The 24685-nt window shown below is 37.5% G+C and overlaps 2 protein-coding genes across 2 annotated transcripts in view; one reads left to right on the plus strand and one right to left on the minus strand.

Moving 5' to 3' along the window:
- Positions 1-5702: 5702 nt before the first annotated feature.
- PRMT7 (protein arginine methyltransferase 7) lies at positions 5703-24273 on the minus strand. The gene is made up of 17 exons (XM_009276741.2): positions 24105-24273; positions 23255-23291; positions 21734-21883; positions 20188-20296; positions 19738-19850; positions 18276-18517; positions 17956-18133; positions 16691-16818; positions 15740-15881; positions 15162-15245; positions 13847-13894; positions 12107-12196; positions 11253-11414; positions 8747-8821; positions 7778-7938; positions 6510-6606; positions 5703-5925 (listed from the first exon to the last, which is right to left on the minus strand). Exons 1-17 carry the CDS (start codon positions 24197-24199, stop codon positions 5767-5769), a joined length of 2070 nt encoding a protein of 689 aa, XP_009275016.1. The 5' UTR covers positions 24200-24273; the 3' UTR covers positions 5703-5766.
- A 309-nt stretch (positions 24274-24582) lies between these two features.
- SLC7A6OS (solute carrier family 7 member 6 opposite strand) overlaps positions 24583-24685 on the plus strand; it is a 5608-nt gene continuing 5505 nt past the window's right edge. Inside the window, exon 1 of the mRNA XM_009276791.2 lies at positions 24583-24589. Within this exon, the coding sequence (XP_009275066.1) occupies positions 24583-24589 (7 nt within the window). The remainder of the gene's footprint in view (positions 24590-24685) is intronic.

Consider the following 24685-nt stretch of genomic DNA (forward strand, 5'->3'; position numbering starts at 1 on the left):
TATTACTAGTTAATTCTGGATGCACTCACGGCCCTTTCCACCTGAAGTGAGGATGTGATCACCAGCCCTTCGCTATAAATGACTTTGCAGTTGTCTGAGGTAGGCACGAGACTATGCACATAGACCTACAGTACAGTCACTTCAACTGTTACTAGAAATACTGCAGTTGAGAAGAAATATGACATTTTCAGGTGCTGCAGTGAAGGCTGTTTGTCTCTCCCTCCCACCCCATTCATCGCCACAGCTTGATTTGTTTGCTGATTCTCAGGGTTGTGAATAACTGGTTCCTTAGATACTCTAACATGAAGCAAGCACCCACTTTATGGGAGTACAGATACAGCAGGATCCATCAGCCTTGAGAAGCAGGAGTCCAGTAAACTGCAGCGCCCACTCTTCCAAAGCACGAGTGCAACGCTTCACTTAGAGAGTGATGTGCAAGGCAAGAAAGAGCAGAGGCTGCGGAAAATAACAGCAGCGAGACAAAACCCACAGCAAACAGGCTGCTGCTGCAGTACGTTATGCAGCTGCACTTCAGCAAAACCCTGAGGAAGAACAGGAGGTTACGTGGCCAGTCTCTAGTGTGTAACACAAGAGCTAAGATACCCTGGGACTGTGCCCACGCCACTGCGAAGAGCACCATCAGACCTGCAATTGCAGGGCTTTCCCTTTGCATATAGGAAGATAATCAGCTCTCATTCTTTCATTAGTGCCCTTGCCCACAAGGGAGGCATCTTTAGGACTCTCAAATCCTAGACAGAATCCTGCTGGGAGAAAAAAAAAGAAAAGGAAAAAAGAAAGAAGTGGGTCATATATAGGTCTCAACAGGGCTATGCCACGATGTCTTGAATATCAGTGACCTCCAGGGGCAGACAGCCACCTATGAGCCTTCCCATGTATAATCTATGCTGTATATTAAAAAAAGAAAAGGAAAAAAGAAAAAAGTGGGTCATCTTCATGACAGCCTTTCTAAACAAAAACAAAGCCCTATAGCCTTGTAAATATATATAATCTATATATTAAAAATATAATTTATCTATATTTTGTGTATACATATATGTTAAAACCCCCATGGTTTTAATTACTGAGGTATCCAAGGATTTGCTGCCTCTGAGCCTTTATCTGCTGTATCTCGGTCAAACCTCATAAGGCTGCATTCGAAATCACACTGCGCTAAGAAAACAAATTATTAAAGCAGAGCAAGGGAGTCAGGGGATTAGTTTATTCTGCACAGCTTCGAACAAGTCATTTTTAGCTCTGAGGCCCTAATCTTATAGTGAGCCTGGGGCAGATGAAACACTTGAACACCCACACAAAGCACACTTAGTTTTTTCTCATCTGAAAAATGGGGATAACAACATGTACCTCCCTCTGAGAAGCGTCTTAATCATTAATCTGCATTAAATGCTTGGAAATGTGAAGTTTTAAAATTATTAAGTACCAAACCAAATTAACATTTTGCAATGCCATCAGAGTCAATAAGGTAGAATGACAACACAAGCACCCATTGTATTCAGCTCACAATCATCACTGGAAAAATGTAACACTAGGAAGCTGTAATAGTCTCGTCCCCTCCTAACAACCCAGCTGTAACTACAAATAGAATACAAAAGATGAGTGACTAAATGAATTAGTCCTGAACTGCATCCTCTATCTTGTTAAATGCAGGAAGCCTACACAGAGCAGTTTCAAAGGGACTAATGAAGGAGAAAAGCAAGCTGCAGGATCTCAGTCCTTGAATTGCCCAGCCTTCAGACAAAAGGTACCAGTTCTGCAAGTAAACAAATCTTGCAGCTGCCACTTAGAAAACACTCTTTAAAATGCAAGACTTGTCCTTCATTAGGACCATTACAATTTCACTGCCCTAAGAGTATTATTCATTCTGTGTATTCAGCATGAGACACTTTGCCTGCTGCTTTTTATGGTAGGTGCAAGTCCGTATTAGCCTTACTAGCAGTTGTCATGTTTTGTACTAGTTTTCCACTTCAGTGCATATATGTACAGCGTATCTTATAACACCACAAGCATTTTATTTGCACGTAAGATGAGACAGCTGCATTGCAAGTCTGTGCTCTTTTCCTTATTAAAAGTAAACACCACCTGAAAATGCACTAGAAATTTAAAAGTGGATTCTCAGCACCCTCTTGTGGATTTGTGGTGTGATAACCACCAAGTATTAGTAAAACTCATTACAATTCAGAGCTACAGAAGTTACTGTTTTTGCAGCAAAACTACAATAGGGAAATTACATGTGAATGGCAAAACCTTGTAGTTCATGATTATTTTTAATACCTGAATAAAACCTGCGTCTTTAGTGCAAGCATCTCTTGTGCCGCATTAAAAAATCTGCCAGTTATACACTGGCTCTCATGCAATATATGAACTGTAATACTATTAGTTCAGTGGTGACAGGGGATCCTGTTTCTATTAAAACATGCACCTATGCCTGCAGGCCTAGTCAGGGTCAAAGCTGCTGTCATTTAGAAAAAAAATTGCCTGTGGTGGCCACACAGAGTAAGTTCCTTCCAAGAGAAAATAGGATTCTTGCTCTGCTTATTAAGATGCCAGTAGCCAGAAGCTCTTCCAACTCAGCACATCATGGCAATGCTTCTGTCAGGTCTGGGAACAAATAGGAGTCTGAATGCTGCTACTGGGTAGATCTGTTCTTCTGATAAAGTGGCTTTCCTCCCCCATGGGTATGCTTGCAGTAAAATGTCCTGTGGAAGAGGACAGAGATAGAAGTACTTTTTTGGGGTTTTTTTGCATACGTGTATAAGGAATGGACGGTATCCCCCTATAAGCAGCTGTTTTCCACATGATTTGCAGATCACACTAGGTTTTTAAGTCCAACCTGAAGAATTCACAGAAGCCAAGGAAGACCGATACATACACTAAATACGCCTAATTACACGTGAACAAATCTTTCCCCGAGTCACCCAGACTCGTATCAACACAGCTATGTTTCGTATGTACCAGAATTTCAGTGGTGTGACTTACGTGAAAACATTCAAACCGTACACGTGGTAATCAGTGGTGTGACTTATGTGAAAACATTCAAACCGTACACGTGGTAAGGGTTTGCTTCAACATAACAGCTTCCAGCATGTTTTAACCAAATCCTCAAAGCAGATTCAGTGCCTGTCTAAATGCATAAGCATAACCAGCAAGCATTAGTAATGTTGATCACACTCACAGTGAATTAAAACATCCCCAAGGTTTCTCGAGTGCATCCGTCAGATTTTGTTCCTCTAAGGAACCCACAGGTGCTAAAATATGCTCAACATTCCAACTTTCCAGCCTTTTTATTTTTTTGGACAGCAGCGACACAATTACCACTCCAGGTATATCGGAATGTAAGATGTTTTTCCTCACATGCAGATAATATGATTCATATTAATTGCCACAGTTCAGTTTTGGAAGCACAGTTCTGCAGATATACTAGCTACTACATCTAGCCTATGCCCTTCACTTTCACTACACCCACCTCCGAGAATCTCAATAGTCCCAAGTCTCGCAATACCAAAAGGGTTTAAAAAGGATACCTCTCAGTCACCTTGCCTAGTATCTACCGCAGTGCCCACACATCTTCAACATATATAACACTGATAACAAAATACAAATTCCCATCAGTGTGGATTTCTTCCCTCTGATATTTTCGCAAATTTATCTGTTTTATTTTTTTCTTAGGAAGTATGATTCAGGCACATACATACACAGTTACCTTTGAGAAAGTTAACACTAGACATTAAAATACTGTAAATTCAGTTGTGGGTTTGTCCTATCTTACTTTTATTTTTCAAACATATAAATACTAATATATTGCTGTCTATTAGTTCTGTGTTCCCTTTGGAACACTGTATGCTTCTGTTAGATCCAGAATCATTTGTGCAGTTAAATGCCAAGCACCTTCAGAAGCTATTCCTACTGCAGAACAAAACAGCAGCGCATGCTTTCTCTTTTGGGCCACGAGCAAGCACAGGAGGAAGCACCTAAGTTTCTTCTGCTGCGTTATCTCCTCCAGGAGAAGAGAAGCTATGCAGTGCAAGCCTTATGCATTCAGACTTGCACAACTGTCTCTCTGCCTTTTTTTTATTTTGCAAAGGGCCAAGCCTTTACCATTTAAAAGGCATGGCCATATTATTGTTCCCTTTACAATTGTACAGCTTATGTTCCCAACATGTAACAAACAGATTTGTGCCACCATACTTTCTGTGGGCTAGGATCAGTGTATCAAAATTAGAAACAATTGTTTAATGAAGAGCAACCTATATATTCCATCAAAGTCTGTAAGAAATGAGAGTCTGAAGTTAAGCATCTTAAAAGTACAGTTTTGAAAAGTGAAATCCACAGATCTCAGTAGGAGCTGCAGGGTTTCTGTTCTAGTGAAAAACATTAGTCATGTACTTCATTGCTTCCTTACATCTATTAAGTGTTAAGACCTTGGTCAGGAAAATAGTTCTGAAAAATTTAGGAATATTTCAGATGACTTCCAGGTCTATAAATACGATCATACTCTTAGGAAGAAAAAGAGGAAAAATTCCTACTCACCAGAATTACATATCATGGTGACCAGGAAAGTAAAGTAGAGTAGGCTCCTGCTCCCTCATGGCTTCTTTATGGCATTCCTTTCACTTTGCTGAAGTTGCTGCTCAGAGGAAATAGGAGTAGCTTTGGTAAGCAGACTTATCCCTGCAGCTGGCTGACATAATTTAGGACAGGCAGCACGTTGATTTTCTATCTCCCTTGATACGTCACACATACAAAACAGATACACCAATGGATTGTTCATGTAAAGCAGAATTAGTTGCACACACACGGTCACATACTACAATTTCTGCCAACATGATTTGGAACGCAACTAAGAAAACCTCAGTTGTGGACATGTGCTATTGCAGAACATATAACTTAGCTAAACTGGCAGGTATTATTTAGACCTCTGACGGAATGAATGTAAGGCCACATTTTTGACCATACTATGCACATTAAATATCTCTTACAGATTTGCAAGTTTTTTAGACTATGGCTCTTTTTCTTTTGTTTCTGGTCAGACTACCATCAGTTTGTCACTTCCAATTCACCTGAATATGTACATTTTCTAATTTCCAGTTACGCCTTTCCAGACTTTGGTCACTGTTTGGCAAACGTCTCTTCAGAAATGCAGTGTCTCAGACTCTAGCAGAACGTCAGTGCATCATACTTTAATTCACTGACCATTTCAGTTTAATACTAGCCACAACTTACACAAGTCTCCGAGCAACTAAACTGTCTCCTTCTCCCTATTAAGTGTACTAATATACATATGTAGCTTGATTTGGGATTTCTTTTTGTGCGCTCTGAAGATTGTTTCCCATTTTGCAGTGACAAGAGCAAAGCCAAGAAATAGATGAGTTTAACTCACTTTTATCTACTGTTGGTGTAAGGTTTAGAGTCTTCATACACTGATATGCCATGCAATAACTAGCAAGTCAACTGTTTTGTAGCTCCGTAACATTATTCAAAACCCCAAAATACCAGAGTTTCACACTGAAACAAATGATAACAAGTATGTGTATATACGTATATAAACCCTGTCAGGAATACCTGTCCTTAAGAAAAGGTTCCTCTCTACCTCCCCAACTATGTATTTTGAAAACAAAACCAAAAATGTTTAAAGCATATTTCAGAACAGTTAGTTTGCTCTCTGAGCACAATAAGAAAATCCCTCTGCCGTACAAAAAAATACTATATAAGTTTATTATAATTTAGGAACATGAGTAAAAGGAAAGTATTTCATAAAAGCTGAAAATCCATGGCAATCTCTCCTGTCTTTGTGTTGAAGTTTATAGCATACGTGACAGCACTAGGAAGGTCTGACAGAGTTTCTGATTCAATAACAGAACTGAAGAAATAGACAGCTTGCTTGCAGTGGGGATTCCATTCACAGTTTCCCTACAGGAGAGAGTTAAAAGTGAAAGCAGTCAAAACTCTACGATATTATTAATAGACAGTAATAATGCAATAAGAGCACAAGAGTTCTTGTTCCCAGTTCAGTATGCAATGATCAGATAGTTATCACTGCCATTGCCATCCATTCCATTATAGGAATGCATAACTTGAAATAGCATTTGCTACACTGCAGAGCGAAGTCGTAGAGGAAAAATGGATTTAGTCAAAGAATATTTAGATAGAATACTGAAAATACTTACTCCTTCCCCTCAAAATTTTTGCTTTTGTTAAACTGAGAGAAGGGATTAGTATGAATAAATTCTACTTTGAGCTAGCATCATATTTAAGTTCTGAATGTGGTTCAAAACTATGGGAGCATTTGGATCCAATTCAGACTCTCCCATTTTAAGGTACATCTCCTGCTCCCCCCAAAAAATATGAACAGATAGTTCTACTGGTTCTGTCTACATAGTATTCAAACAGTGTAACAAAGAGCACTACATAAACCAAGCATGGCCAGCAGAGACCTATTTTTCAGCACTCTAATCCTATAGACTTTGACATAATAAATTAGATTGAAGAAATACCTTTTCATTTGAAATTTGTATCGGTCCTGTACTAACGGAGATATCAGCAGCGAGATGATATTCCATCCACAGAACTGCTCCATGGCTCTTTCCTTTCCTGGGGAGAGGTGGAGGATCAAAACCTGTTACTTTATACAATACTGACAGCTTAAACACTGGACCCATTCCTCACATGGTTTAGGTGAGAGCTGTAAAAGCACGAATAACTTGTTTCCCTGAAAAAAAGTTGAACAGCTGAATGATTTGGTAAACGGATGGCAACTTTTAAAAGTATTTGCAGATATGAAATCTAAAAAAGACAAGGAAGGGGAGAATATGTCATAACTAAATCTGCTCAGAACCACAGTCATTTAACAGGCATTTGATAACACGACATAAATTATTTGGCATATTTGGGGAGTACTTCCTTTAGAGACCCCGGATTCTATTGTTTCTGAATTTTGAGAAAATATTTACCACATATCCCATCTCACTTCAGGTGTCTGCTCCACAAGGAGCAGAAGTCATGCTAGCGTGTTGCCTGTAAATACAAGAACTGGTGCAAAGGCACAGCAACCCCGCGCAGATCGTTCTGGATTTTGTGAAACCTTGAATTTCGTTTCACAAAGAAAAACGTATAATTACTGCAGTGTTTGAGCTACATAAGCTCTAGATAGTTAAAAATAACTTTCCTGTTTTTTAATTCTTAACAGCATTTCAAGTTTGAGAATTAAGTACAATCTGTAGTTAGATTATAATGAAAAATATCTCAGAAGACGTGACAAATATCAAGATTGTCTGAATTATAGTTGAAAGGAAGAATAGTGTACACTTTAAAGCTATTAGAATAATTTGGAAAGCTAAATAGGAGCGTTTTTTGCAAGAACTCAGGAACAGGGAACAAACAGAAAGATTAAAAACATCCAGACAATGGTTTATTTTCTCTAAAATATAAATTAATCTGTTTAAGTATTAAATCATTGTCATATCTAGAAAAATGTTGTTTTTGAAATACAGGCATATTATCTAAGAATTTACCCTCATTGTTATAGCCTATTGTGAATAGCCACGGGAAATTCGTGCCAGAGTAACTTCCACAACTTTAGGTCACTTTTTTTGCAAACTGTCAAGTATGTTCCCACTAGTTAACTATTGTAGTTAACTATACATTGTGTATTTTCTTAATATATATACACACACATTATATATATACACACACACAAAGAGCTTGAATATGAGGTAAAAAAATGGATTATGACAAGAATATTTACTGCAATGAGAAAACTCACCGTGAAAGATTTACGGAACCCTCTGTGCTGAGACAGTGTTGCGGTACAGTCTTTCTGAAGTCAAATGTCAAAACTTCCTGGGGGTCAGAGAGTGACTTGCAAGGATATTCCCACAGAGGGTGAGGTTCTGCTTCCTTGGATTCCCTAAAATTCAGAGAATTCTGAAGAAAGAAAATAAGTAATGAAACTATCTGAAAACAATCCAAAGGCAAACAGTCCTTGTTTTCAAGTTAATTATGTGTCCTGAACCCAGAGTATTTAAGCAACAAAGCTTCAAAAGGACAGGACTGCACTTCTTAGGGAAGTGCACTTTCACAAGGGAAAATATGTACTACATGCATGAACTAATCGCTATGACTATGGTCCTCAGAGGTCAAGCAGAAACAGGCACTTTCAAAATACAACGCATTTAACTTTTCTTTTCCCTTGAGATGAATCCTACTCTAGAACTGCCTGTACTCCTCCACAATGACTATAAAGGCAATCTAAATGGCTAACTCAAATATAGGTATCTACAATACAGCTCTAGAAATTGATACAGATAAATCTCACCCTTCATATCTATTTCGGGGAAGTCAAAAAGCCTTTTTCTCTTTCAAAAGTACCTGCAAGGGCAAGTAAAGGCAGCAGGATTCATCTATTAACAACTCCCAGATGATTTGATTTCAAGCTCAGAACAAAATTTTGAGAACAGTATTTTTCTTTTTGAACGAACAGAATTATTTTCAAAACAGTGCAAAGCACTGAAAAGCTTGGCAAATGAGAAGAAACATACAACCCCAAAACACATGCCACAGAAGTTACCGTTTTGCAAGAACTAAATAGCCACCATATTTATGAAAAACTAAAACAATGGTGTTCTGCCTAAAATACAAGTTTTTCAACAGTCACTGAATACTTTTTTAAGCCAAGGTGAGTTTTGTTCTGTTTTGCTGAGACTTGTACTGAAACTATTTTCAGTCTTCTTACTTTAATCATATCATCCATAGTCTGGACGTCAAAACCTTCACAGGTGCCACATGGACTCCGGATTCTCCATAAGTCCTAAAAAAGAAAACAGGATTTTGTACGGCTTTATTAAAGGAAATAGGAAACCTTAAAATAATTTTAGCTGTAGATTAGACATTTAATAACAAGTCAGATAAAGACTCTCTACTATCTATAAATTCCTAAACCATCAGAACTACTGCAAGAATAAGAAGATAGTGTATTCTGGGAAAATGTTTTGCAAGTCAGTTAATTCTTTAGCTACTGTTTTCAATTTTCAACTCCTCTAAAGAATATGCCACATTTCCTATCATCTCTATGCATAGTTTACTTTCAAGTAGGTATGGATTTGCCAAGATTAAACCCTTACAGCCCCCCCCATTTCCACTACCCAGCACAGGTAAGTGCTCCCAGTTGCATCAAACATCTTACAGCCTATTGGACTACCATACTTCCCTTTAGCACTCCAAAGATTAGTAAAATCATTTTAGGCACTTCATACTATGCTCACTGGCTTTAGCAATCCACTGGACAGACAATGATTCAGTTCAACTTTTGTCTTTTCTTAGACTGCATTAGTGGTCTCTTAGTAGAACAAAAACATTCACTAGCTGTGAATCTATACATTTTATTACCTGTTCATTGTTACACTTAGCAACCTCAAATGTTGCTGCTTTACAAGATGGCAGCAGGACTACTATAAATTTAAATAAATGCTGTCATAATTTATGCCTGAATACAGCATGAACTAGAGTGACTATAAAGAATCTCCAAATGGCATAGCTGATAGAACTATCCAATCAGATAGGTAGCATCATGTTTCCTAAATGCAATTATGGACTAAACAAGTTTATAACTGAAGTAGTTTCATCAAATTCTTTCTCCCGGATCCAGCTTTTACTAACTGCTTAACTGTAATGACATATCCCTATTCTGACAAGAGAGAACAGCTTACAGAACTAGCTCTGCAGAATGCCTTACAACACTATGTCTGTTCCTTCTGTCTAACCAAGAACTGGTAAGTGCAGAGGTTATTTAAAAAAACCCCACAGACTCTAGTCTTTGAGTCTAGATTCACCACTGAACGAAGAGGAAAAGGTAAAATTAAAGCAATAGCTTTTGGAATAGCTTAATGGAACAAAACACAAGTTAAATGTTCTACCAAAATAGCTATGTGGAATCATCTCTGAACACAGCCCTGTACATAAAAGTGTAAAACTGAGGTCCAGGTGACATGAATGTTACTCTACATTCTGCTACTAAATTGCTGAATAATCTTAAGTCATCACTCTGCATGCTTCAGTTTCCTCATCCAGAAAACAAAGAGAATAATGCTTACTTCCTTACAAAATGCTTTGAGTTCTAGGGAAGTAAATCCTCTAGATGAGACCATGGAATTAAAATTAACTGCTTATTTCAATCTGATTACTGTTGATTAGCCTTAAACATGTGCTTCCTATGACAAGATTCAGATTTACATTATTTACTCAGTATATATTTAAATTCTCTACATTTTTGCAGAAAACTGAAAGGTATGTAAAAACATGCAGCATAGTTGATCAGTCCCAGAGGGAAAAACACCATACATATTTTCACATGCACAAATCAAAGGCGCAAGTAAGAGAACAAGGTTAAAGAGCATTTGAATAAGGAAACTGTTAAGGGAGAGAAGGCTCAGACACAAAACTACACAGCCAGTGAACCAGACACAGGGAAGAAAAGAGAGAGAAAAGACCTGGCATTTTTAACAGATAAACTGAAGGTTATGTTTATGTGAAAATCCATTAGATTACAGGCATTTTTTTTTTTATTTAGAGATATGTATAGTTTAGTCACACAATTTCAGACTATAAAGAGTTCCCTCACTTAAGCTACTGGACAAAAACTTTGCATATTCATTATGAAAGTACTTATTTAATTTCCATTGTCATTGTAGGTAAACTCTTCACAATCTTTACTGACCAAGTCCTTAATAACTGCAAAAAAGTTTATACATTTGTACAATTTCTGAAAGAAAACTTTTCAAAGTATTTTTAAGATGTGACCCCTATTATGCTCAAATTTAGAGCTGTGCACAGCCTCAAGTGGTTAAAAAAAAAACAACCCACACAATTATGAATCCTGCCTACAGTCTTATACTCATAAAGCATCTTTTTAAAAACTGGTATTTTGCAGAATATCTAATTTTATAAATAACCACAATTCTCACATACTTCAGCAGTATCTCTCTAATCTAAAGAAATATTTTAAAACATTCATCCCTTTCATTTAAAATGGTAAAATTACTCAAGTTAATTTTCTGACAAGAGATGGCTGAAATAGCAAAACTCGTCTTCAAAATGCCAAATACTGTTTTCTCAGGTGGCAAGTAAAAAACATCTCGAAGTGGACAGTATTAAGATGAGATAAACTCGTCGTTAAAAAATACTGGAAGACTACTCAAGTGGATTTGTGTAAATATCAAATGGATAGTTCTAAACAATCTCACCTGAAACTCCACAATCATCATGTGCAAAGAAGCAGACTGAGGTAGGACAGTGACATTGTTGGTAAGGTGACTGGTCACAGCTGTCCTAGCATACCAGAAATACAGGTTATGCCATGGCAACAAACTTGTAGTAAAAAACGGCTCTCCTACAAGAACAGAAATCTTGGCAAAGAAAGTAGGAGATAAAAAAGCAGAATAAAAAAGGTAATTAAAAGCATTATAATAAAGAACAACAACTCAGTAACACAGGCTGTTTATATCTTCAATAGTTGACAATGCAATATAGCAAGTGAAGTCATCTGGATAAAAACTGCTGCTGCTCTGTAAGGATTTAATTACTGCATACTGCATATACTGCACAACGGACATCTTTCTGTGTTTGTAGTTAGGAAATTTTAAAATGAATTTTCCTGCAACAAAGTTTGAGAGAAAATATTGCAGTTTCAGGTTGGAAGGCTTTGTAATGAGAGTCATAGAATTTTGAAATTTTTAATTTAAGGATGTTAGTACTTCCAAATAGACTGCAATCTTCTGAGTGGCTTGAGAAAGAAGAGCTATTGCCTAGTAGCACATATGCAGTTAAACCAGTTTAACTGCCTTAACAACTGGTGTAGATTACGCAGCACGGGAAGGTCATACCCTTTCAAAACAAAGCAAAAACCCTCCCACAGTCTTTAGTCTCACTTAGTTTTAGTGGGACAAGGTCTGAACCATCTACTCATTACATTTTATATGAACTGGGATATAATGGGATTCATTGTGGTTACAGTAGCACAGTAGGAAAGCAAGATTCATTTTCACCTTCTGCTCCCCACCACCCCACTGAAATTCAGTATTGGACAACTGTAACATACCTTTTTATCTTCCAAATGAGAAGATGTCAGCAACTCAGGACGTGCTTCTATTATTTTAATTTTATCTTCAAGATGATTTGCTTTAAAAAACTTAAAAAAAAAAAAGCAACTGTCTTTATCAAAAGCTACAGTTGAGACTCAAACCCATACCAAAATAATGATTTTATTAAAAATAAAAGAAACCAATAGCCAAAAGAAATTTTATAAAAAACTGCCTACCGTAACTCATCAGGATGATACAAGTCTATTCCTGAAGGGTGCATGCACTTAGAGCCAACATGTCACACCTAGTGAACTAAAGCACATGCCCTACATATTCCTTCAATTAAGTATACAAAAAGGCAGATAACACAAAAGTTGCCTCACCTTCATTCATTTGTACTTTGAAGCATATGGGAAGGACAGTCAAGAAAGATAAAAATTACTTCAACTACGAATACACTGCATATTTGGCTTCTGCTTGAGACCAGGTTTGCCTCCTAATTTGCCTACCGTTCATGTTTTTGCGCTCCTAAGCCACAGGCTGAGATTGATCTCTTTCAAATATATAGTGCCAACTAAACCAGACACAGCTGAACGATGACTTCAGGAAGCTGCTTCCAGTCACTTCTTAGACATTAGCTGCCTCTCCTGAACAGCCTCCGCTCCACTGGCACGGTGTCCTGGTTTCAGCTGGGATAGTTAATTTTCTTCCTAGTAGCTGGTACAGTGCTGTGTTTTGGATTTAACATGAGAATAATGTGATAACACACCAATGGTTTAGTTGTCGCTAAGCAGTGCTTACACTAGTCAAGGACTTTTCACCTTCCCATGCCCTGCCGACTGAGAAGGCTGGAGGTGCACAAGAAGCTGGGAGGGGGCACAGCCAGGACAGCTGACCCAAACTGGCCAAAGGGACATTCCATACCATGGGATGTCATGCACAGTACATAAACTGGGGGAAAGCTGGCTGGGGGGGCTGCTGCTCAGGGACTGGCTGGGCATCGGTCAGCGCATGAGTTTTCGCACTTTTACTCTTCCAATTCTCTCCCCCATCCCACTGGTGGGGGGGAGAGTGAGCGAGCGGCTATGTGGTGCTCAGTTGCCAGCTGAGGTTAAACCACGACACAGGGCCTTCTGTGCTCTACCCCAAGGAAGCAGCTGAAACATCGCTTGCAGTTACGACCCACTGCCTACTGTCTCCTAAGAGCCAAACAGCAGAACAGGCATTCCCAACTTGTCTCAGCTGGAAGACAGAACTGCTAGATACCACCTTCCCGATAAGACTGCTGCACACCAAGCTGTGGCATCTCTCACATTCCACTAATCCTCAGAAACAAACAGCTTGGCTTTTATCACCAATGCAATGAGGGCAGCAGAGCAGCAGCTCAAGAAGACAAGCCAACAGGCATCTGCAAGGAGAGATCAAGTACTGGCAACCATATTTCCCTCTGTTCAGCTCAACTTCACCAGTGGCCTATTCAGCTTGTGGCTAAAGCTATGAGATTGGATGTATCTCCAACAGGATGTATTCCTCCAAGTATTTGCATGAAGCTCTGTACAAATACCAGGAAAAAATAAGAACTCCTCCCCCCCAACATATCCCACCTCCCACAGTCTTGTCAAACTGTATGATCAAATACATTCATTAAACTGATTTAACCTCCAAGCAATTGATGCAAGGACAATCAAAGGCATCAGCTCCGGCCTTAGAAATGCCATGAGTTCATTTACTGCTTTAACAGAAAACTGAATACTCACTTTTTCCATGACAGAACAGGACACAGCAGAGTTTTCTAATGTAAACACCTAAAGAAAATACACAACAGTTAGTCAAACTAGCTTCATAATTTTTAATTAAAAGAATATGTAAACGAACAACGAAGGAACTATTTTGATGCCCTAGTGAACATAAGTTTGTAAGAACCATGCATCTATTCCACAGCCCACCCTCATCTACCTTTTTAACAACAACAAAAACACCCCCAATAACTACAGGCTAAATAATGCTGTTTTCACAGCCATACAAGAAAAAACCCCAACAGAATGCAAATATTTATTTTCCATTTTTAAGATGCACATAGCATATTAACATTTGCTCTAGGTATGTATTTACTCCTGAACAAATGCAAGCATATTGCCAGTGTGCTGAATCAACCTCCAGTAGTGCTTACTCCTTGTAAGCAGTTTAACATGATCTTACTGTATCAGCTGGAAAGAGCTCAGATGTGCAATGCAGCACAGCAGCCTTTTGAAGTAAGAAAAAAATTAGGTTTTATTCAAAATTGGCGAATAGTTAGGCAATATGCTGCTACAGGGCTAGGAAAATATTATGGAAATCCCTGTCTGCCGTATTCATTTCCTCTCTCCTCAGTAGTTGTCTGTGACTAGCCACTACTAAAGACAAAAATACAGGGGGCATGGATCACTGGTTTAACTCAGCATGTTTGTTTATTTCTACAAATTGCCTAGTGTCTTCCTCAGGATTACATTACATTACACATTCCCAGATATTCAGTCCAACTATAATAGATTTTAGTTTGAAGAGCCCCATGAGAGAATACATCAAGTAAGGTGTATATACATAAGTGAGACAGCCAGGCAGCTCTCAGCTCTCATTTACGCACAGACTCAGTATTCTTACTGCTTCCTATCTTGCTGTTACAGACCTTCCACTTCAGACGAGAATTGGAATTAATAAATGTAATTATGGAATTGTAAACATAAAAGAAGAAAAAAAATTCCCAGACATTTAGGTCAGTAGAAAGAGTATTTCCAAAAGCACCAAGATACAAGATGGCAAACAGGAATCAGTGGGGAATGAGGAACACCACTTTCATTTCAAGGCTACGTAACGGTAAACATCAAAACTGGTAATTATTATCTCCCTAGACTTCAGCTTGATCAGAGATGAATTTAACCTCCACTTCAACACAATGGGAGCCCCTTTCTCACTTGTCTCTGAAGAGGCACTGGAAATAATTAAAAAATGGGCTGGAAATGCTGAACTATATGAGAGAACTAAAAATACGAAGCTACAATGCAAAGATCAGAAAAACAGGAAGAAGTACTGTACCTGCTTTGCTCCAAGATAGTGAGCCAGCACAGGCAGCAGGCTGCCATCACTGATACAAAGGCAAACACTATCTGTTTTCAGAACCTACAGAAAATAAAGTCATTGTTATTCCTATTCCAGATGAAAAAGTTTTCAAATTCTACACATTTTGGTGGCTTTTTTTCCCCGCTTTATACACCTCCATATTAAATAAGGACTGGGAGATACAGTGATTAATATAACCACTTCAAGCAACAGAATAGTGTAAGAAATGTTCATGTAATCCCCTTGTTTTAGGTCAGAGAAAGTTTGCACAAAAAGGTATTGGGTGTCTTCATTCAAGTACCAATACTCCTTCTAACAAATACACTGAGCTGCTACAAATTCCTACACAAAAATGGCTGCTTACAATTTAAAAAAAGTAATACCAAGGTTTTCATGACAAAATATAACTTGTATCTGCTGATGCAAATAAAATACACTTTGTGAGCAAAGTCCTTTAGCAAGGGAGAAACAAATTCCATAAATAATTAATGCAAATAAAACAATATATGCATCTATCACAGAAGCAAAAAAACCTACAGGCAACATGCACTCACTTTCATCAAAGACTCGATGTATTGGCGTGTTCGGTTCTGATCATTTAATTCCCCAAAGCGTGGTCTATTCCAAAGAAGATGAGCCTGACATCTACAAACAGGACTCTCAACACGAACATTTGCTTTATTCTCCTCTTCTCCTCTGGAAAAACATCTCAATGAAGTATTAACTACAGCATCAGTAACATGTTTTCGCAAACAGGTACATTTATGCATTTTAGCTAGTATGCACATTAATGCATATGGACTCCACTGTTACTTGTTCAAATTTACTAGTTCTCCAGGGACATTTTTGTAGCTTTGCGTTGCCAAATGAAAAGGAGAGAAAGAGCCAATTTTCATGTTTTTTAAAAGACAAAACCAAGAACCCCCCCAAACTTTCCCACTAACTGTGATGGTTAGGTATTTTAGGCTTTGACCTTTTAGAAAAAAGTTACTCATTTGGATTCCGAAGTAAAAAAGGCACATAAAACTCAGACATTAACTTTTAAAGCTGGCACTGATTTTTAAAAACGTTAGCTGCTATTGTCATCACAACCAACATGATTAAGCTCCCTTTGATTTGAGCAAAAGGCATTAATCTCAAAAAGACAGTGCTGACTAGGAAAATAGAAAATGCAGACAGAATGGCAATTATTTCACTCCTTTACCTATACGCCAGCTCAGCTGAGCTATATTTTAGGATTTCCAGGAACTAACCGTGAGTGCTTTTTGTTTCTCTGTCACAGAATGCCACCAGATATAAGGCAGGAGTCTGCAGTCCAAACCTCATCTGTGTTTTTATGCATAACGTGGTTTTTTTCACCTGTGCATTGCCCATGAAGTGGCTTTTAATCATTTTCTAGTCCTTAGGTTATTACCTTGCTCTTCTACAAAATAGCTGCTCTAAGAGCAGCAAATACTCGAGCTTGGAGTAAAATACCACCCTTTTTCACACACATGTATCGTTACCTGGCTTTCTGCAGCTTATACCACACAGAGTACTCATCACGACAGGCAGTCAGGTACACCTTCTCACCCTGGAGAACTGGCTCCTCATTTGGAAGAAAATACACACACTGCATCCAGTGATCTCTCCACTGAAAAGGGTTGATAAACAAAACCTTAGGAAGTAACTCGTAAATAGTAAATGGAAAGTAAACAAATAGCAGGAAATCAATTCGTAAGAATGGGCACAACTTTGAAGTACTGATGTACGACTAGTTGAAAGAATCTTGTTCACATTAGCAAGGCTGAATAAAGACTAATACTGTATATTGAATAAACGTACTTTATATAGATTTCTTACAACAGAATAAGCCTGAGACCACTGACTTGCTGACTAGCTAAGCTTATGTTTTAATCAAATGAAAAACAAATCCAAAATACACTTTGCATTTATTAACGCTGTTTCACCTCTATAGTTCACTTATGTTAGAAACCTGTATTGAATTGCTGACAGTGACCAGCGGTTGGAGCCTCATGCGTCAAATGAGGTCACTTAGTGTCACTCTGATATGACAGCACAACTATTTTGTGTTTCAAAAAGTTATTTTCTGCATTGCAAATATTCCAAGCTAATCGGTCATTCTAAGCTGATGGAATGCCCTGAAGCTTGGTAGTTTTCAATTTTATTCTCAAACATGTAAGTGCAAACAATCATTTTGTAGCTTCCTTTTTACTAAGTTCATCCTACTAGTAAATCCATTCATACAAAACCACAGGAATCTGATTTAATAGTGATCTCCTGTTCCTCTAATTATCCAGTATCAACCCAGCATTTTCCCACACCAGCCTTTTTTATGGGAGTATAAATATATTACCATAAATTTAACACTTATTTGGAAATTTAATATAAGAACTACATGGAAGCAAACCACAGACTAATATTTTGACCAGGGATAGAGACTAGTTAAGGAAAAATATGTGGAAACCTTTATTTCTTGAAAGTGGAAGAAATAAGAAATAAAATAAAAATATCTGGAAGACAGCTTCAGTTTTTAAGCTGTACATTAAAGCTTACATTTAAGTTTTACATTTAAAGAAAACCTAAAACGGGTACATACTATAGTTAACGTTTCTATGATTTGCTTATTTAGCATCTTCCAATACATAAAACATTAGCAAAGTTCCTATACAGTTTAAGGAACAGCTGCTTAACACACCCAGTATGGCCTTTACTCAGAATCATTACTGATAGTCATCTGATGATAGTATCTGAAGGCTCAGTATTTTACCTGGAAAGCAGAAGTGGATTTTACCCAGTATGGAGCCATCGTGCAATTTATCATCCCAGAGGGGTCCATGTCAATATCCCACCATGAAAGTACGATTTGTGCCTTGCCAGATTTTACAGGCTCCAGCTGCACTCTGTAGTAGGTAGAAGCACTCCTTACTGGCTTACTGAAATCCACACTGCAGAGAAGCAGGAAAATTGTAAAAAGAAATAGTTCAGCATTCTTCAGAAATTCTCACTAGCTTCCTAAGCTGAATACACAACTTACATAAAAGGCGTAACAGGAAAATTTTGTTCTGAACAAAACAATGGCTACCTTACCTGAACATTGTCACCACATCACTAAGGATAGTGAAGTCACTTGAAGGCATCTGGTTCAGTTGGATATCACAAACAGAAGGAACACCTGGACAGTTCTCCATTTCTGAAGGGGAGACAATAATTTTTTCACCATCCTCTGCTTCGACATGAACAGGAAACAGTTTGTTCCAGGACCACATTCTTTTGGATTCCACTAATTGGACATACACTGTTGCCCTGTGAGGCACTGCCTCACATCCTTCCTGAGTGTTCAAAATAAAGGGTAAATGCATTCAACAAGTTTGACTCATTAACATGCATGAGAATTATATCAATTGAAATGTGAACCTATTTAAAGAAAAGTTGGACTGGGAACTTTGAAATCTTAAACATAAATTATTTCAGAGACTTCTGTAACATCAGAGCACTTTCTCTTTGTCTCTCTGTCTGTGAAATACGATGCACGCATCTATCCTGTTCAGTGTGGTTCAGCAAGGCCAGGTTACTTTATTAACCCTGCAACATTATCAATTTACTAGCCTCAGTTAAACTTGCATTTCCATTCTCATTCTGAAATAAGAGATCTATCTTGAGCTTCTCAAGGCAGATAACTACTAAGCTATGAACATTAAAACAGAGTTGTGATTGCAATGAGTAAATAAGAAAAATAATGGCTCAAATATTTATGCAATGACAACTTTGTATCCATGTTGAAAGAGTAGAAAACATATAAGTTGTTCTAAAAAAACCCACTAACACTGTAAACTAAGAGCTCTGTGAAGTCCAAGAACAATGCTTTTACAAAAAAGACTAATTAAAATTTAGAGAGATATATGGAAGGCAGCAAAAATTATGGAGTGCCGTTGTCTTTATATGTAAAACTGGTGAAATGAAACCTAGAAACCTAAATAAAGTTTTGCCATCCACATTTTAATTAAAGGAAAAAATTAGAAAGGGTAAAAGAGAAAGCCCTAAAATTATACCTATAGATTATATGTCAAAAAACTGGATATTAATTTGATTACAGTGTTTAAAGTATTTCCACAGGCAAAAAGCATGCAGAGTAGCAAAAGCTCCTTGGGAAAAAAAACCCAAAACACGAACCAATGCCTGGGAGGTGAAGCCCATCAAATTTAGGAGAAGAATTTAATTTTTTAAAACACCTTGGAACAAACTACCAAGGAAAGCTCCAAATCAGAACTGGATGCCTTTCTGAAAGACATTTGTTAACCAGCAAGTTACTGGTTTTAACACAAAGCAACTAAGTGTAATTTCACAGCCTGTGATTTACAATATGAACCTCAATAGCTTTATTCTAGGTATGAACCTAGTAAATTATTCACTAAGTAATTAGCACAGCTGATGGTGTATTTACAAAGGATACAGAAGCCTAAATCAAGTATAATCTCTATCCTACTCCAAATAAGACAGAAGAGTTTCTCTAGGGATAAACGTGACACACTATCAATTTCTATTTTCTTACCTGTACAAGGTATTTGTGTGCATGCTCATAGGTTGGTAAAGCTCCTTCTCCTATCAGCTCTGTATCAAATAATTCTGTTACCAGGATGTTTGCACGACATTGCATATCTCCATCTAAAAGACACCATTTAATATTGTAATATTAAGACTTTATATGTCTTTCAACAAGATGCCATCCTGAAAACACAAGTAATTAAAAAAACATATTCCTGTTAGAGAACCTGTTGAAGACTGCAAATTATTTTCCTTTAGAAGTTTACTATGAAATACAGATGACTACTGAAATACAATTACAACACTTCCTTTTGAAGTAAATTTCCAATGTTACTTTCTAGAGAGTAAAGGATTTCCTTGTTTTAATTAAAAACATATGGAAAATAAGAATAAGACATATTGCTTCATGGTTTTCAGGTACTTGCCAATTATTTTAACCCTAGCCTATTTTTCTCACCTGGGCCAACTGTGACTTCAGTGGAGTGCTTGTTGATTACCTTGATCTTGTCACAAAAACCATTCTTCTCCACTATCTTCACAGCAGCATTAGCCATGGGCTTGAAAACCTGTAAATAGCAAGAGTGTAACAAACTGGTAAGCTAACATGAGCTTTCAAAAATGAAAGAACACCAACACAAAATGCAGTAAATTTAGTCCTGCAAAAATTTAACATCTTCTGTATCTTCTCCTATGTTTGAAGTTCATTACCATGAAACAAGACAGAAAGCCTCACTTCAAAAATTCACAGAGCTCCAACGTCACTGTTACAAACTGAGTATCAGCTGTCTCCAAAAGCTACTCCAATTTAACTTTTGAAAGACAACAATACACATTAAGAATATTTTAGCATTTACATTAAACAAACTTCTTTATTTTTAAAAATAAAGATATATATGCATCAAGAGAGGCCCCAAGAGACTTATATGTGCTCAAGACATTTAATTAATTAATTAAAGAACCCAAAACAACCAGCACTGAAACGGTCACTGTAGAATGCCAAAAATCTGCTTTTATTAACAGCATAACCATGAAGAGAATTTTTGTTTCCTTCAGAACAAAGAGAAGAATAGAGAGAGTACATAGTTTGAAAATAACAGAATGATTAAGAATGTGTTGAAAGGGCTCAATGTCTATATCCAGTTTTTAAACTCAAAAATTTTAAATATTCTACTCAGCCACACAATCTGACTACTTAAGACAAGACATTCGTGGCCACTTTGGAAACCAGCACAACTCTCTCTGATTGCTTCCTGTGTCTACATGAAAGAGGACTGTCCCTGAAAAATGATCACAGGATAAAATCCTAGATTAAAAAAGCCGTAGATATTTACTTGGCTAAAAATCACACAGCACTCTTTCAACTAAGACCTACAGACAAGTGAATCTTCTCTTTGTTTCTTCAAATGCGTTAAAAAAAGCTAAACCGGCCAAAATGTTCCTGTTATTATCCTTAATATAAGTAACGGCTGCTAATGACCATCAGGATGTTTCTTAATTGCCAATAAAAAAAGGAGATGCTCTATCTAATCACGAAGAGATGGTAAAATCAGTTTATGAGACAGTCTCTTTATTATGATGTAGTCCACGTTATGATTAAGTGGTCTGAGAACCCATCTCCAAGAGGTGAAACTTATGAAGGTCAGCAATATGGTTAGAGAACACTCGCATTTTTTCAAAAACTTGGTTAAAGTTTTCCATATTACACTCGAGTTTTGATAAGAAGTAGAGAAGACAGAATACTATGAAACTTTACTTAGTAATTTTAATCTGTACATTTACAGAAACCGTCCCAAAGATGAAAAATTTACTATACCTTTTCAACTATATTCTTGTAAGACCTAAGTGGTTTTGACACATAAAAGTATCAAGCTTGCACTTCAGAAGCCACAATACAAAATAGCAAATGGATCCACTCCACTGATCATGCAGACAGAACAATTGCACTGAAAAAGAGGCTACAAACACGCATGCAGAACTATGTGCAACCCGTGACAAATGCTTACCTCAATTGCATAGCAGAAATCTGCACCTGCTGAAGCTGCCATCATAGATAGGAGTCCTGTGCCAGTCCCTATATCTAGAACAATTGCTTTCTCACCTCTTTCTTTTACTCTGCTCACTGCAGCACGAATACCTTGGTAATATTTTACATTCTGTGGAGAAGAAAAAAAAATTAAAAAAAAAAAATCAGCAGCCTTTTGTCCCTTTATACTTTTAATTTTTGTGCAGAAATCTTGCATTCTCCAACTATGAGTTTATAATTAGAAAAAGGCCTACAGACATTCTTTATGCTATACAGTCACACCAAAGCCATTTTCAGCAAAAGCAAGTGTTTTTGAAGGGATCAGTCCATTTAAAGTTCATCAATTTTTATCACAATATTCACATCGTCATTGATCAGTCAGCTATTTAGAGCGCACGCATGATTTACAAATGCAATATATTTTCTGGAGCAACTAATAATAAGATCTATGTGAGACACTACTGTTTTTCTGATTACTTTTCCCCTGCAGCACCACTCAAATAGTCGTATTGTGCCTATGACAGCACAAGAGCTAAAGTAACTTGGATTTAGATTCCTCTCTACATCTACTGAAAAACATTCGTACATGAGAAGCAACGTGTAAATACTGGCTTTTGGTTATGTGCCATTAAGTGGGGCTACAAACATACCAGCATTAACAACAGGAAAAAAACCAAATGCTGTCATCTGTCAGCTACAGTACACATATATTAATAAGTGTATGCTTATATTTACTCCATAACAGCCTGTTGTAAGACATTGCTTTCTAAATGATTTATCAAGCCTTTCCAGAGAATACACTATCTTTGAACATTATAAATTTGGAAGGTTTGCTGGATCCCTTTCCGAACAATTCTAGTTAACACTTTTGATGTGTAATTCCAGTAGAGTTGTTTTAATTGCTTAAGACACAACTTGCTGTCTCTACATGGCTTATTAAATGCCTGATCCCACTGGTGTGTTTCAATTCAATATGAATTCAAGACTTACAGTGTAGGCACCATAAAAGTCCTTAAAAAGGTTATTGATGAAATGGTTGACTAAATGGCTAGAGCAGAAAGAACGTTTAAACCATTCACTCCAGACTTTATCATGCCTGTAGATATGGTATCTCAATTTTCTTCTCAATCCTAAGCAGTAAATAAGAGCTAAAAATACCACAAAAGAATAAAGACAGACTTTACTTACATTCCTATAAAAACTAAGAAGCCTAGATTCACATTTACAGCCTTTGAAATTTCATCTAATGAGCGCTCTCTGTCAAAAATGTCAAACTTAGAACAGCAAAATCAGCTGTAAAAATTGCAGTAAACAACAGAACACTAGAGTCAGATGTAAGAAGGCATCTGTTGATCTAAGAGCAGGTCTGGTATCTTAAAGGGCACAAATTTCATCATTTCATCTTTCAGAGAAACCTGTATAATCACGCAGTGACAACTATTTAAGAGAAAGGAAATGGCTATTTTCTCACCATTCCAAAGTTTTTTGCTTCTATACTTACTCTGTCTTTATCGTGAAGCATATCTGCATAGCGTGATCTACAATAAAAAAAATTCCAGTCAAAATACTACATACCGCAAAGCGCAACAAAACTGCTAGATCTTATATAGCCTCCTCTGTTTTCTCTTACTAAGGCAACTGGTCCTTATGGCCCATAAATGCACAGATAACTGACATGCTCTTTGAGGATCTGAACTGTTTCCCAAATCTAAGGAATAATGTCATTTCAGTGATCTGGTCATCAGCATAAAAATGAACTAATTAACTGCTGGCATATATCCTCTCTTCAGCAATGGACCTATGGACGAACAGCTGTGAAATAATAGCTGGGACACATGGAGGTTCATACAGAGCAACACACAGCAATGAAAGACAGCCTACTAATGAACTATCATTTGTTACCAAGATTTAAATTTCTTTGGTCCCCATTTCTTCATGGGTTGCACTACTTAAAAATACCCCAAAATCTAATCTTCCCAGTTTCTCTGTCCGTTACATTAAGCTCTTAAAAAGTTACTACAGGAACAGACAACTGGCAATTATTTGTTGCACTGGAGATTTAAAAATTTAGTCAACGTATTTTGCCACAACTCAGTCACTGTCAGCATTAAGCACCTCAGAAAATGTTTAAAAAAATTCAGAAGAAAACTACTTGGCGAATACTTTACAAAATTCTACATTTACAGTTCTGCCCTGTACAACACAGGGTATTGTAACATTTAGACTGTCCTACAGTCTGTTCATCTCATGCCTTTGGAACTTCTACAGAGATAGAATGTTGGGTCATAAAAAGTTGGGTTTGCTCTTTTTTGTAGCTTTAGTGGAACAACAAGCTATTTTTTGCAGTATACCTTGCGATTTCCTGATGGTAGTCATAGTTCTCATCCTCTTCTAACCACTCCATTGCACCAGTGGTTGGATTAGCTCTTCCACAAAAGGTCTTCATGATCAATCTCAATTTGTGTTATTTATGTATTATGTGCAGTTTTGCTCCTTTGGCTTCAGTATAATACTCAAAATACTGGCTGGGGAAAAAAAAACATCAATCTCATTGTGTTATTTATGTATTATGTGCAGTTTTGCTCCTTTGGCTTCAGTATAATACTCAAAAAACCTAAAACAACAGGACACCACTTTAGCTCTGGATACATATATATACTTTCCCTATTACACCTGCCTTGGCCAGAAGCACTGGTGACTACCTTGCACTTTTTCTGTAAGAATGTTGTAAGCTCAAATCTGTCACCCAGCCCTCCTCATGAACTCAGCCCGGAAAAAAAAAAAATCATCAGTAAAATTCTCAAGGAAAAACTCCCCCCGAGGAGAAGCATGTCGGGTGGGGGAGGCCAACCACCCTCTCTAGGGGGTCCCCACACCCCGAGGAGGGACCTGCAAACGCTGGGCAGCGGCACAGCCGAGGCGGACACCCGCC

This window comes from Aptenodytes forsteri, unplaced genomic scaffold (genome assembly GCF_000699145.1).
Source record: "Aptenodytes forsteri isolate BGI_AS27 unplaced genomic scaffold, ASM69914v1 Scaffold33, whole genome shotgun sequence".
Lineage (NCBI taxonomy): Eukaryota > Metazoa > Chordata > Aves > Sphenisciformes > Spheniscidae > Aptenodytes > Aptenodytes forsteri.